This window comes from Mobula birostris, chromosome 8 (assembly GCF_030028105.1).
Source record: "Mobula birostris isolate sMobBir1 chromosome 8, sMobBir1.hap1, whole genome shotgun sequence".
In the NCBI taxonomy this organism is placed as follows: domain Eukaryota; kingdom Metazoa; phylum Chordata; class Chondrichthyes; order Myliobatiformes; family Myliobatidae; genus Mobula; species Mobula birostris.
In genome coordinates this window covers 146020017-146035569 of record NC_092377.1, presented here as the reverse complement: position 1 = coordinate 146035569, position 15553 = coordinate 146020017, and the positions used below count along the sequence as shown (strand labels likewise).

The following is a 15553-nucleotide window of genomic DNA, read 5'->3' as shown; positions in this document are numbered from 1 at the left end:
AACGATTTCGGACCATGATATATGCTGAATGCAACATGATTTGACTGTACATTGTTATAATTTTCTTTGCCATGTTTGCTCTTCACATCTTTCTCAGGTCATAGAACTGCAAGATTAGTGTCCAGAAATGACGAATGTTCGGGAAGACTGGAAGTGCAGTTTGGTGAAGAATGGGGAACAGTTTGTGACCTGCACTGGGATATGAATAATGCCAACGTGGTGTGCAATCAACTTCAATGCGGAGTCGCTGTTTCTGTGCTGGGGGGAGCTTATTTTGGAGAGGGAAAAGAGCGTGTATGGGACAGAATCCTTAAATGTCAAGGTAATGAGTCGAGCCTATGCGACTGTCCAGATTATTCAACGACTCTTCATTGCAACCACATGAATGACGTCGGTCTGATCTGTTCTGGTGAGTGTCGGGTTTCAGAAAAAAAAAACAATATTATGCTTTGATTGTATTTTGAAGACAGAATTTACTTAACAATAATTCTTCCAAATAATGTCTCATAAGTTGCATTAGTGCAGTATCATTCGATATTATTTTGATGTGAAATTGACCGACAGTAAAGGTGGGGGGGGGGCAATTGAAGTGTTTACAATAAGACAGCATTAATGATTGAGTTCAGTATGAGGTTCGGAAGGAGGAAATTTAGAATACCTATGATTGGAAATTACAGTGGTATGAGAGAAGAACTGGCCCTAGTCGATTGGAAAAGTAAGCTAAGTGGAGGGACGGCAGAGCAGAATTGGATGAAATTCCAACAAGAAATAAGGAAAATGCAGGAAAAATATATTCCAAGAAAAAAGAAAATCATGAATGGAAAAATGGCACAAATGTGGCAACGACAGAGGTTAAGGCAAAAATAAAAGCAAAAGAAACGGCGTACAAGGAAGCAAAAATTAGTGGGAAAATGAGGACTGGAAGACTTTTAAAAACTTACAGAAAGAACCTAAGAAAGTCATTAGGAAAGAAAAGATGAATTATGAAAGGAAGTTGGCGATTAACATAAAAAAAAGATACTTAGATTTTTTTTTAAATATATGAAGAGTAAAAGAGTGACAAGGGTAGATACGGGACCGATTGAAAATGATGCTGCAGAAATTATAATGGGTAACAAAGAGATGGTGGAGGAACTGAACGAGTATTTTTCATTAGTCTACACAGTGGAAGACATGAGCAATATACTTGATAGCCAGAGGTATCAAGGAATAGAATTAGGTACAGTCAGGATTACTAGAGAGAAAGTGTTTGGGAAGTTAAGTGGATTAAGAATAAATAAATCTCCCGGTCCGGATGAGGTGCACCCAGGGATTCCAAAGGAGGTGGCTTTGGAGATTGTGCAAGCATTGGAACTGATCTTCCAGGAATCAATAGACTCTGGCATGGTTCTGGAGGACTGGAAGGTCGCAAATGTAGTTCCGTTATTTAAGAAAGGAAGGAGGCAGCAAAAAGAAAATTACAGACCTAGTAGTCTGGCATCGGTAGTTGGAAAGATATTGGAGTCAATCCTCAAGGGACGAGGTTATGAAATACCTCGAGGTGCATGACAAGGTAGGCTGAAGCCAGCATGGTTTCATGAAAGGATGATCCTGCCTCACCAACCTAATGGAATGTTTTGAGGTAATCTCGAATAAGATGGACAAGGGAGAGGCTGTGGATGTTGTCTATTTGGATTTTCAAAAAGCCTTCGATAAGGTGCCGCATATAAGGCTGCTTAATAAGATGAGAGCCCATGTAATTACAGTAAAGATATTGAAATGGGTGGAGCATTTGATTGATAGGCAGAAAACAATGGGTGGGAATAAAGGGATTCATTCTGATTGGTTGCCGGTTACTAGTGGTGTTCCGCAGGGCTCGGTGTTGGGGCCGTTTATTTTTACGATGTTTATCGATGATTTGGATTATGGATTAAATGGTTTTGTGGCTAAATTTGCGGATGATACCCAGATAGGTGGAGGAGCAGGAAATGTTGAAGAAACGGAAAGGTTGCAGAGAGGCTTAGTCAGTTTAGGAGAGTGGGCAAAGAAATGGCAGATGAGATACAACGTTGACAAATGTACGGTTTTGTACATTTCGGAAGAAGAAATAATCGGGCAGATTACTATTTAGATGTGGAGAAAATTCAAAAATCGGAAGTGCAAAGGGATTTGGGGGTCCTCTTGCAGGATACCCTAAAGGTTAACCACCAATTTGGATCAGCGGTAAGGAAAGCGAATGCTATGTTGGCATTTTTTCAAGAGCAATAGTGTATAAGAGTAAGGATGTGTTGATGAGGCTCTATGGGGCATTAGTGAGTCCTTATTTGGAATACTGTGTGCAGCTTTGGGCCCCCTATCATAGAAAGGATGTACTAATTTTGGAGAGAGTTCAGAGAAGATTTACGAGGATGTTTCCTTGGATTGTATTCATTAGAGTATAGAAGAATGAGAGAGGATCTCATAGAAATATTTCGAATGTTGAAACGGTATGACGGAGTAGATGTGGAAAGGTTGTTTCCCTTGGTGGGTGAGACCAGGACAGGAAGCAATAGTCATAGAATTAGAGGGTACCCAGTTAAAACAGAGGTGAGGAGAATTTTTTTTTAGCCAAAGGGTCGTGGATTTGTGGAATTCTTTGCCACATACAGCTGTGGAGGCCCGATCATTGAGGGTGTTCAAGGAGGAGATTGACAGGTATCTAATTAGTCAGGGTATCAAGGGATATGGGGAAAAGCCGGAAATTGGAACTAGATGAGTGAATAGTTTAGCTCATGGGGGAGCTGCGGAGCAGATTCGATGTGCCGAATGGCCTACTTCTACTCCTTTGCCTTGTGATCTTGTGAAACTTTAGAATGGATGAAAAAAAGAATCTCCTATCAAAACTTGACCAATAGGCTGATAAATTACGATGGCATTGAGCAATGAGTTAGCATATTAGCAAAGTACTTAGGGATTATTCACCAATTTCATTAAGGACTAGTGATGTAGCTGTACAAAAAAAAAAGGAGTATTGGACCACGGAAGAGGGAGATTACCCAGCGGATCTTATGGACGGACGAGATGGTGGAACATACTGCAGGCAGCATACCGTTTAGAAAGGAATGCAAATAAAGTACATGAACATAAGTACTCAAAAGTATGTTGTGATTTTATAGGTTTGTAGGGAAGTATGTTGTTCAGGCAGCACTCTGAAATTGAACGGGAAGCACATGGCGATAGTTTCAGAAAACATCATTCAGGTAAAATCAGAAACCACATCGTAATAGAACATAAACTTAAACATCTGGAGCAATTGCATGCCCTTCGATATAGAATGTTATGCCGACCATGTAACCGACTCTAGAAGCTGCTTAGAATGTTCCTACCGTATAGCCCTCTATTTTTCTAAGCTCTAGGTACCCACCTGAGAATCTCATAAAAGACCGTATTGTATCTGCTCCTACAACCATCGCAGACAGTGCTTTCCACTTCATCCGGCACGCTCTGTGTGAAAATCTTACCTCTGACATCATCCAGTACCACTTCCAAGCACCTTGAAACTATGCCCCCTAGTGCGACCCATTTCAGCCCTGGGGCAAAAAAGCCTGGCTATCCAGGCGATCAATATACACCTCTACCAGGTCACCTCTTATCCTTGGTCGCTTCAAAGAGAAACCGGTAAGTTCACTCAACTTATTCTCATAAGGCATGTTCTCCAATCCAGACAGCATCTATGTAACTCTCCACTGCACTCTCTCTACTATAGCCACATTCTCCCTGTAGTAATATAGAGTGTATAAGATGATGAGAGGCATTGATCGTGTGGATAGTCAGAGGCTTTTACCCGGGGCTGTAATGCCTAACATGAGAGGGCACAGTTTTAAGGTGCTTGGAGGTAGGTACAGAGGAGATGTCAAGGGTAAGCTTTTCACGCATGGTGTGTGCATGGAATGGGCTGCCGACGGCGGTGGTGGAGCAGGATTCGATAGCGACTTTTAAGAGACTCCTGGATAGGTACATGGAGTTTAGAAAAATAGAGGGCTATGGGTACCGTAGGTAATTTCTGAAGTAAAGACATGCTCGGCACAGCTTAGTGCACCGAAGGGCCTGTAGAGTGCTGTAGGCTTTCTATGTTCTATGTTCAATGAAGTGACCTGAGCTGAACACAATACTCCAAGAGTGTTCTAACTGTCTTGTATTGCTTTAACATTACCTCACGGCTACTGAATTCAAATCAAACTAAAATAAAAGAAAACAATAAAATAGTTCAAATAAAACTAAATATGTAAGCTCTAATAAAATGCTGACAACGGCCTGAAACAGATTAAACGCTAAAGTCCAAAGAAGATAACATCTTCAGATTCCTGAAATAAAACGAATACACACAAAAATACACGAAGGGTCATTTGCCAGAAACGTCGCATGTTTACTCTTTTCCCATAGATGCTGGCTGGACCGCAGCGTTCCTCCAGCAATTTGTGTTAATCTTTTGAGAAAAAACCATTTAACAACTAAACCGTTGTCATTCATCACTACTGCAACAACGGAATAAAAATAATTTATTTTAGTTAATAGTTAATATCCAGATGCTTGGAAAATTTTGAAGAGATTACTCCTTTCTTGGAAAACGGACCGCACAAGATATGTTATCCAGAAATGTGTCAAAAACTGAAGACATTGTTTATGTTCCTTCATTTCTAAGCATCTATCGAATGCATTAGTGAGGAATGCAATTAGGTCGAAACACTCTGTGCCATTACCATCCGAGTTTCTTGCTGCAGAACCGAACAGAATAAATGTCCGCATTGATCATGCATAGAGGCAAAGGATGAGAAGCCAATAACATAGTCGTTAATCGTACACAAAGTACCTTATGAATCCCCTGCAAATTAGGTTCAGGCCGGGGAATATTGATGATGTCTTAACAAAACCATAAGACCAGACCAGTCGATATAGGAGCAGAAATAGGTCATTCGTTCCATCGAATCTGCTCTCCCATTTTATGTCTGATCCATTTTATCCTTTAGCTCTAACCCCCTGCTTTCTCCCCCATAACCCTTCATGCTCTGACTAATGAAGAATTTGTCAAGCTCTACCTTAATTATACCCTAAGAGTTGAACTCCACAGCTGCCTGAAGCAACGAAGCCCACTCACTAGCTAAAGAAATTCTCTCTCATCTTCGTTCTAAAAGGACAGCCCTCTATTCCAAGGCATTGTCCTCTGGTCTTCGGCTATCGCACCATAGGAAACATCCTCTCTACATCGACTCTATCGAGAACGTTCAATATCGGTTTCACTTGGGTCAACACTTATTCTTCAGAATTCCAGTGAGCACAGGCTCAGAACCATCAAAAGCTCCCCATATGATAAGGCTTTCAATCTCGAAATAATTTTCCCAGACAGGCCAGTCAGCCTGAGAGCCAGAGGTGGAGAAGTTACTGGAAAATACTCTAATCGCCAGGATCTACGAGCTATTCATCAACAGAGTCTGATTTGGAGTCAGAATGGTATTGTGAATGGAAAATTGCGGTTACCAATACATTTTAAGCTTTTCTTTTTAACATTTAACGAAAACTGTAAATGACGGTAGGGCTGCGGATGTTTTACACAGGACTTCTGTACAGCCTTTGATCAGGTTCCACATAGGAGCTTGGTCTGAAAGATTCCGTCGTCCATTTGTCCATCCCCACTAATCTCCCTCCTGACATTTATCCTTTCAAGTGGCGCAAGTACAATACCTGCCCCTATATCTACACACCCATTATCATTCAGGGCCCCAAACAGTCTTTCCAGATGAGGCGACACTTCACCTGTGAGTATTTTGGTGTCATCTACTGTATTCGGTGCTCCCGGTGTGGCCTGCTGTTTATCAATAAGACCTGGAATAGATCGGGAGACCGTTTCACCGGGCATGTACAATCCGTTCTTCCAAAAAAGTAGGGTCTCCCAGTGGCCGTTAATTTCAATTCCACTTCCTGTTCCCATTCTGACATGAGCATCTTTCTGCTATCGCGATGAAGTCACACTGAGGTTGGAGGAGCAGCACCTTATATTCCGTGTGGGTAGCCCCAACCCAATCTGTTGGCATGAACATCGAGTTTTTAGAACTTCCGTTAATGCCTCCTCCTTCCCTTTACCATTTCCCATTTCCAATATATTCTTTCACTTTATCCCCTTACCTGCCTATTCCCACCCTTGAATGATCATCTCCCCTTTCTTTCTTCTAGTCCTTCTGTCCTTCGCAATCAGATTTCCCCATTATCTAGCTCTGTATGCAGTAATTTTTCTAGATCTGCAATTCACCCCTTCCCCCTCCTGGTTGCTCCTATCAACTTGTGGTTCATCCTTCCCGCACTTCCTTACTCTGAATCCTCATCTTTTGTTTTTCCTCTCCTAGTGCAGGAACTCGGCCCGAAACATCGACTGCACTCCTTTCCATTCAGCTGCCTGGCCTGCTGAGTTCCATGGGCTTCCTGTGTATAGTGCTTGGATTTCCAACATCTGCAGATTTTCTTATGTTTATGATAGGATCTCATAGCGAGGTGAAGAACACATCTGCATTGTACTGCTCAATGCGTTCCATTTCGATGAATCTTCATGTTGTGGAACAATTGCCAGGCAGTCCTGTGGAGAAGGTGGAAAATCAAACAATTTCTCCAGTTTAGTATTTTACTCTGTTTTTATTGAGAGTACTTAACTACCTTCAATTATGTCTACAACAGGGAAGCATGGACCACGTTTGGTTAATGGGAAGAGCAGATGCTCTGGGCGTGTGGAAGTACTGCACGGAGGCCAGTGGGGGACACTTTGCGATGAACATTTTAGCCTGGAAGATGCTGCCGTGGTCTGTGAACATCTACAGTGCGGGGCAGTAAGTGCAACTCCTAGAGGTGCTAAATTTAGCGAAGGTAAAGGGCCATTGTGGAAGGATGACTACCGCTGCCTGGGGAACGAGTCCCGACTAACCGATTGTCCAGTCTCAGCCTGGGGTCAGATTAGCTGTTCACATGGGAATGACGCTGGTCTTATCTGCTCTGGTGAGTCACAAGGAATGTCGGACAGAAACAAACTACTCTTTGGTCGTAGAAATTTACACAACGGCGACGTGTTAAGTAATTTAAAGGATAGTTTACTGGTGACTATATCTGATTGAGATTAAGAAGATATTTGATGCTTCTTAATTTCGCAGATGCATGCCATAAGACCATAGAAACCAGAGAAAAACTACAGCACAGAAACAGGCCTTTTGGCCCTTCTTGGCTGTGCCGAACCATTTTCTGCCTAGTTCCACTGACCTGCACACGGACCATATCCCTCCATACACCTCCCATCCATATATCTGTTCAATTTATTCTTAAATGTTTAAAAAAAACACATTTACCACCTCGTCTGGCAGCTCATTCCATACTCCCAACACTCTCTGTGTGAAGAAGCCCCCGCTAATGTTCTCTTTAAACTTTTCCCCCCTCACCCTTAACCCATGTCCTCTGTTTTTTTTTCTCCCCTTGCCTCAGTTGAAAAAGCCTGCTTGCATTCACTCTATCTATACCCATCATAATTTTATAAACCTCTATCAAATCTCCCCTCATTCTTCTACGCTCCAGGGAATAAAGTCCTAACCTATTCAAACTTTCTCTGTAACTGAGTTTCTCAAGTCCCGGCAATTTCGTTGTATTATAATAGACTGTTTTAAGTATAGAGTGAATAATTCGTAAGTTGGAGAATAACCGTGCAGAAGGCTGCAGGATGATGGCAATTTGTTTATCAGCACAGCGGTCTTTGGCACAATGTAACATTCTACAAATATGGAAATATAATATCTGTGCAGAGAACAACTGTGTTATAGACTTTATTAATGAGTTGACGAGGGACAATAAGAAATGAAGGTTCCCATTTAAATTAGGTGAGTAAGAAAAAAGCGCGGCATTTTTACTATGAACATAGAATACTTGTAACTTAGAAGACACAATTCATTCTGCGTATTATGTATCACCGCCTCTTTAACCTCCTCCAATAGCAGTCCAATCCTTCCCGACTAAACAACCCTCCATTGTTTTAATATCATCCATGTGTTCCTTAAATATCTCTACTGTATCTGCCTCTTTCGGCGCAGTAGCAAGCCGTTGCATGCGCACAACTGAACTCTCTGGGTAAGAAACTCAGCGCTGATTTTTTACCTATACTTTCCTCGATTTACCGTAAAGTGATACCTGCATGTATTCGCCATTTTGACTGTTGGGAAAAATCTCCGTCTATCCACACTACATAAGGCTCTTATCATCTTGTACATCTCAATCCATACCTATGTTGCTCTGCTTCGCTGCAAAGAAAAAAAAAAGTCGCATTTTTTTTTTATTTTTGTGTGTTTTTCTTTCGCCATTCGTAAAGGGAATTTGTAACTCGTTCCTGGGATGGCTGTACCTAATGTTCGGGAACAAAATAAAGAGATTTACGGAGGAGCCGCCGGCGCCAACAATGTAGATTTGGTTAGGGATCAGACTACGTAAATATTCAGTATTTATCAATATGGTCAAAGTTTAATTGTATGCCTCATAATTTCTAGTTTCTGAGATAAAGTACAGAAATAGTTTTTATTGCTCAAAAGGGCTGATAAACTTTACTGATATTGCTGGCAACCTAAGTAACATGTGGGAAAATTAGTGTATAAAACAAACCATACAGCAACATCTGGAAAAAAAAATATTGTGGATACCTTTCCTTGATATTAACTCTTTTATCTATCTTCTTCGGTATCGTAGCTGAAATGTGGTCTTTGAGACTGAGCGATGGGGGAAGCCGATGCGACGGCCGAGTGGAGGTTTATGCTAACGGCACCTGGCATAGATTGCAGGATAAAGATTGGAACCTCAATGACGCAAACGTTGTCTGTGGACAATTGCGTTGCGGCTTCGCCAAATCCGCCTACAACTCCTCAAGGTACAGAGAAACTGCACGGCCCGTGTGGGTGACCGAAGTTCAATGCGAAGGAAACGAGTCACATCTCCGAAACTGCAACATCTCGGTGTTGAACAGGTCTTCTTCTGACATCTCGGGCGTTGGTGTCCTATGTTCAGGTGAATATTGTCAATGGGAATTTGTGAACTGGTGTGGTCATTAGTAATGCATCGAGAAATTCAGACACAATAAGGCATACAGATAGATTTATCGCCACATCGGAGCAAACGTCCTTATTGAAGGATCTCCGTTTTATAGTACAATGACCCCCAACCACCCTCCCCACCACGCACACACACACAACGCCTCCCGAAGCCCCGTTCCACAGAGACTACAATATATTTGAATATCAGAGGGAATTTGCAGTAGTCCCTGAGTTTACCAGCGTAACAGATTGCACAACCTTGGGATATGGAGGAAAATCTAAATACATTATCTAAATCTAAAGCATCCTGTTTTCTAGCAGAATACGCAAAATTCGCCCAGAGAATCGGTATTTAATCTGCGTCAATGGATCTGTGACGCACCAGCTGTAATGCTATGAACACGATTTCGCAGAATCATTCGCCATTGGACTGTATGCCAAACCGGAGTGTCTTGCAGAGCGTCAATAGGGGGGGGGGGGAGCTGCTCATTTATCTGTTCGCTTCAATCTAATCAGGAATCGCATTCAGATTTCTGTGGATTGCAAACGGCTAAATTACTGTGTATGCACTTGTAAATAACATACATTAATTCATTTTGATGACCACCGACCTGGGAGGATGAAAGCCCATCTTGCATGCTGTACAATTACGAGGTTGAAGTTTCAGTTCCATATACCTGAAACTCTCAGCTTGAACTCTTAGTTTGAGATCTTTCAATGAGACCGCACTAGTTTGGCTGTGAAACTATCTGTCTTCAATTGTGTTCAGTGAATAGATGTGTGTTAATTACCTTAGTAAATAGATGTGTACTTGTCTACAGCGACTACAACAGTAAATTGAATGAGAAGAAGATACATCTATTTTGTATAGTCATCAAGGAAAAACATTATATCCCGGAACATTTCTCTTATAGGGCGGACAAACCTTGGTTGGTGTCTCCAGCTGCATCTTCTAACACGCGCTCTCCAATTCCCACCACTCTTGCGTTCGTGAGTTCATTCCTTTGATAGTATCATGTTTTGTTTAACTCATGTCACCTCCTGCATTACATGCTGAAGGAACACACAAAATCAGGGAATCAACGTTGCAGTTGTGCACAAAGAAACTTCGCCAGTACCGGAAAGGAGGTGTGTGTGTGTGGTGTGTGTGTGTGTGTGTGTGTGTGTGTGTGTGTGTGTGTGTGTGTGTGTGTGTGTGTATGTGTGTGTGTGTGTGTGTGTGTGTGTGTGTGTGTGTGTGTGTGTGTGTGGGTTGGTGGTGTCGGTGGTAAATGATGTAAGAGATTCAAGTGTTAGGTTGAGATGAATGAATCCGCTATGAATCTGATTTATGACAGCTGGCGATGGAAACAATGAAAGAAGACGGGGCATCAGATAGTGATGATGACCGGGTAATGAGAAGATATGAGAGGGGAACGTGAACGGGAAAAGTTGAACGAGAGAATAGAGGGCGGCTACTGGAGAAATTACCGGAAGTAACAGTATTTCCTTCAGATTGAGGTGGACGGTATTTTGATCGCGTTGACGTATGCGGAGAATGCAGTTTACGGCGTATCCAGTAAAACTTTCTGATAGTTCTGTTTCATGCTGCAGGTGCAGGTTTGGCTAACGAAAGAGCAACGAGAGCTGATGTCTGACCTTATTTCACTTTAAATCATGTGGATGATCAAGAATTTTCAGTGCTTATCCGATAATTGCCATTAGATGCATGAGCGAAATTCTCAGAGAACATATTTTTTTATTGGTTTGACTTTTATGCACTGCTGCTTTAACATGCAATAATTCAATTGCAATTTGCTCATCCAGGCATATGCACATTGACGGCACGGAGTTCACTTTTTTTTCCAAATTTATGTTGCACAGATACTGTGTGAGTTCCAGCATCAAATATTTCATGTAATGTGATTTTCCAGTCACGCGATGATGATTGGAAGGAGATAGGACAGTGGTTTACAGTTTTCATCGATTAAGCCAATTGAATTGTATTGCTATATAATACACACACACAGAAACACACACACTCACACACACACACACACACACACACACACACACACACACACTCACACACAGACATACACACACACATATACACACACACACTCACACACACACACACTCACACACACACTCACACACACACATATACACACACACATACACACACACACTCTCTCTCTCACACACAGACACACACATACACACACACACACTCACACACACATACACACACACTCACACACAGACATACACACACACACATACACACACACACTCACACACACACTCACACACACATATACACACACATACACACACACACTCACACACACACACACACACACTCTCTCTCTCACACACACATACACACACACACACACACTCACACACACACATACACACACACACTCACACACACACATACACACACACACACACACTCACACACAGACATACACACACACACACTCACACACACACTCTCTCTCTCACACACACACACATACACACACACACACACACACACACACACACACACACACACACATGAGAAGGTTAGTTCACTACAGGGGGATGGGAACCAGTGCAGAGGGGCAGAGGGGTGTAAAGTGAGGGTAGAAACAAGAAGTACTATGGAGAAAAGTAAAAGTGGCAGGCCGACAAATCCAGGGCAAGCATTAAAAAGGGCCACTTTTCAGCATAATTGTATAAGGGCTAAGAGAGTTGTAAAAGAGCGCCTGAAGGCTTTGTGTGTCAATGCAAGGAGCATTCGTAATAAGGTGGATGAATTGAAAGTGCAGATTGTTATTAATGATTATGATATAGTTGGGATCACAGAGACATGGCTCCAGGGTGACCAGGGATGGGAGCTCAACGTTCAGGGATATTCAATATTCAGGAGGGATAGACATGAAGGAGGGGAGGTGGGATGTCGTTGCTGGTTAAAGAAGAGATTAACGCAATAGAAAGGAAGGACATAAGCCGGGAAGATGTGGAATCCATATGGGTAGAGCTGCGTAACACTAAGGGGAAGAAGACGCTGGTGGGAGTTGTGTACAGGCCACCTAACAGTAGTAGTGAGGTCGGAGATGGTATTAAACAGGAAATTAGAAATGTGTGCAATAAAGGAACAGCAGTTATAATGGGTGACTTCAATCTACATGTAGATTGGGTGAACCAAATTGGTAAAGGTGCTGAGGAAGAGGATTTCTTGGAATGTATGCGGGATGGTTTTTTGAACCAACATGTCGAGGAACCAACTAGAGAGCAGGCTATTCTGGACTGGGTTTTGAGCAATGAGGAAGGGTTAATTAGCAATCTTGTCGTGAGAGGTCCCTTGGGTAAGAGTGACCATAATATGGTGGAATTCTTCATTCAGATGGAGAGTGACATAGTTAATTCAGAAACAAAGGTTCTGAACTTAAAGAGGGGTAACTTTGAAGGTATGAGACGTGAATTAGCTAAGATAGACTGGCAAATGACACTTAAAGGATTGACGGTGGATATGCAATGGCAAGCATTTAAAGGTTGCATGAATGAACTGCAACAAAAGTTCATCCCAGTTTGGCAAAAGAATAAATCAAGGAAGGTAGTGCACCCGTGGCTGACAAGAGAAATTAGGGATAGTATCAATTCCAAAGAAGAAGCATACAAATTAGCCAGAGAAAGTGGCTCACCTGAGGACTGGGAGAAATTCAGAGGTCAGCAGAGGAGGACAAAGGGCTTAATTAGAAAGGGGAAAAAAGATTATGAGACAAAACTGGCAGGAAACATAAAAACGGACTGTAAAAGCCTTTATAGATATGTAAAAAGGAAAAGACTGGTAAAGACAAATGTAGGTCCCCTGCAGACAGAAACAGGTGAATTGATTATGGGGAGCAAGGAAATGGCAGACCAATTGAATAATTACTTTGGCTCTGTCTTCACTAAGGAGGACATAAATAATCTTCCAGAAATAGTAGGGGACAGAGGGTCCAGTGAGATGGAGGAACTGAGCGAAATACATGTTAGTAGGGAAGTGGTGTTAGGTAAATTGAAGGGATTGAAGGCAGATAAATCCCCAGGGCAAGATGGTCTGCATCCCAGGGTGCTTAAGGAAGTAGCCCAAGAAATAGTGGATGCATTAGTGATAATTTTTCAAAACTAGTTAGATTCTGGACTAGTTCCTGAGGATTGGAGGGTGGCTAATGTAACTCCACTTTTTAAAAAAGGAGGGAGAGAGAAACCGGGGAATTATAGACCGGTTAGCCTAACGTCGGTGGTGAGGAAACTGCTGGAGTCAGTTATCAAGGATGTGATAACAGCACATTTGGAAAGCGGTGAAATGATCGGACAAAGTCAGCATGGATTTGTGAAAGGAAAATCATGTCTGACGAATCTCATAGAATTTTTTGAGGATGTAACTAGTAGAGAGGATAGGGGAGAACCAGTGGATATGGTATATTTGGATTTTCAGAAGGCTTTTGACAAGGTCCCACACAGGAGATTAGTGTGCAAACTTAAAGCACACGGTATTGGGGGTAAGGTATTGGTGTGGGTGGAGAGTTGGTTAGCAGACAGGAAGCAAAGAGTGGGAATAAACGGGACCTTTTCAGAATGGCAGGCGGTGACTAGTGGGGTACCGCAAGGCTCAGTGCTGGGACCCCAGTTGTTTACAATATATATTAATGACTTGGATGAGAGAATTAAATGCAGCATCTCCAAGTTTGCGGATGACACGAAGCTGGGTGGCAGTGTAAGCTGTGAGGAGGATGCTAAGAGGATGCAGGGTGACTTGGATAGGTTGGGTGAGTGGGCAAATTCATGGCAGATGCAATTTAATGTGGATAAATGTGAAGTTATCCACTTTGGTGGCAAAAATAGGAAAACAGATTATTATCTGAATGGTGGCCGATTAGGAAAAGGGGAGGTGCAACGAGACCTGGGTGTCATTATACACCAGTCATTGAAAGTGGGCATGCAGGTACAGCAGGCGGTGAAAAAGGCGAATGGTATGCTGGCATTTATAGTAAGAAGATTCGAGTACAGGAGCAGGGAGGTACTACTGCAGTTGTACAAGGCCTTGGTGAGACCACACCTGGAGTATTGTGTGCAGTTTTGGTCCCCTAATCTGAGGAAAGACATCCTTGCCATAGAGGGAGTACAAAGAAGGTTCACCAGATTGATTCCTGGGATGGCAGGACTTTCATATGAAGAAAGACTGGATGAACTGGGCTTGTACTCGTTGGAATTTAGAAGATTGAGGGGGGATCTGATTGAAACGTATAAGATCCTGAAGGGATTGGACAGGCTAGATGCAGGAAGATTGTTCCCGATGTTGGGGAAGTCCAGAACGAGGGGTCACAGTTTGAGGATAGAGGGGAAGCCTTTTAGAAACCGAGATTAGGAAAAACTTCTTCACACAGAGAGTGGTAAATCTGTGGAATTCTCTGCCACAGGAAACAGTTGAGGCCAGTTCATTGGCTATATTTAAGAGGGAGTTAGATATGGCCCTTGTGGCTACGGGGGTCAGGGGGTATGGAGGGAAGGCTGGGGCGGTGTTCTGAGTTGGATGATCAGCCATGATCATAATAAATGGCGGTGCAAGCTCGAAGGGCCAAATGGCCTATTCCTGCACCTATTTTCTATGTTTCTATGTTTCTATATACACACACACACACTCACACACACACACACACACACACACACACACACACACTCACACACACGCACACACACACACACACACACACACACACACACACTCACACACACATATAGACTGTAGAGCTGAATTGCAAACATTTTACTTGAAGATGCTCTTCTTACTCTCCTGAAGCTCTTTCACCCACACTGGAGCACAAGTCGCCAACAGCAGCTCACCAGTGACCTCTGTGATTGATTTTGCTGCCTTTGCTGTTGTGTTTTGGGCTTTCGGTTTTCACCACACGGCTTCATACATGTTCTTAAGAAAGTTCCTTCCTCTCCCAGGAATGATGTCTTTGTAGTTTCTGACGAAACATTTGTAGCACCGTTTTTTTTTTCAAACTGGGTTTTGTGTTTGTCCATGTCCGTTCACAAGATGTTCCTCCGTGCTTCTCATGTCCGTCATCCGTAGAATCAGGATTGTGAACGGAATCCTACTGGACAAATAACAGATATTCATTCTGGAGTGGCCGCTGCGTACTGTGTAGCGCCGCCATCTTCTCTTGATTGGGTATAAAACAACAACAACAACAACAACAACAACAACAACATTATTAAACATATAGTGAAAAAGTGACATTTTCTAGCCTGGGCTCTCAGCAAAACGGACAACCGAAGGAGTAGAAGATAACATTTACACTTTAAACATATCCTAGCACATTTGTTATAAAGGTTAATTCTGCACAATACTTTAAGCTTCATATTAGCGAGGTATGGATGTAATTAGCTGGAAAGATAGACTCTTCCTCAGAACGTGACCGCAATTGTGTGCACTCGTCGTTTGGAGGCACCTTGTGCTTAACCGCAGT

The 15553-nt window shown here is 42.5% G+C and overlaps 1 protein-coding gene across 2 annotated transcripts in view; it reads left to right on the top strand.

Moving 5' to 3' along the window:
- LOC140201804 (scavenger receptor cysteine-rich domain-containing protein DMBT1-like) overlaps positions 1-15553 on the top strand; it is a 43558-nt gene that overhangs the window by 15728 nt on the left and 12277 nt on the right. For both annotated transcript variants that reach the window (XM_072266491.1, XM_072266490.1), the window contains exons 4-6: positions 98-409; positions 6682-6996; positions 8719-9033. In XM_072266491.1, coding sequence (XP_072122592.1) covers positions 98-409; positions 6682-6996; positions 8719-9033 — 942 coding nt within the window. The remainder of the gene's footprint in view (positions 1-97; positions 410-6681; positions 6997-8718; positions 9034-15553) is intronic.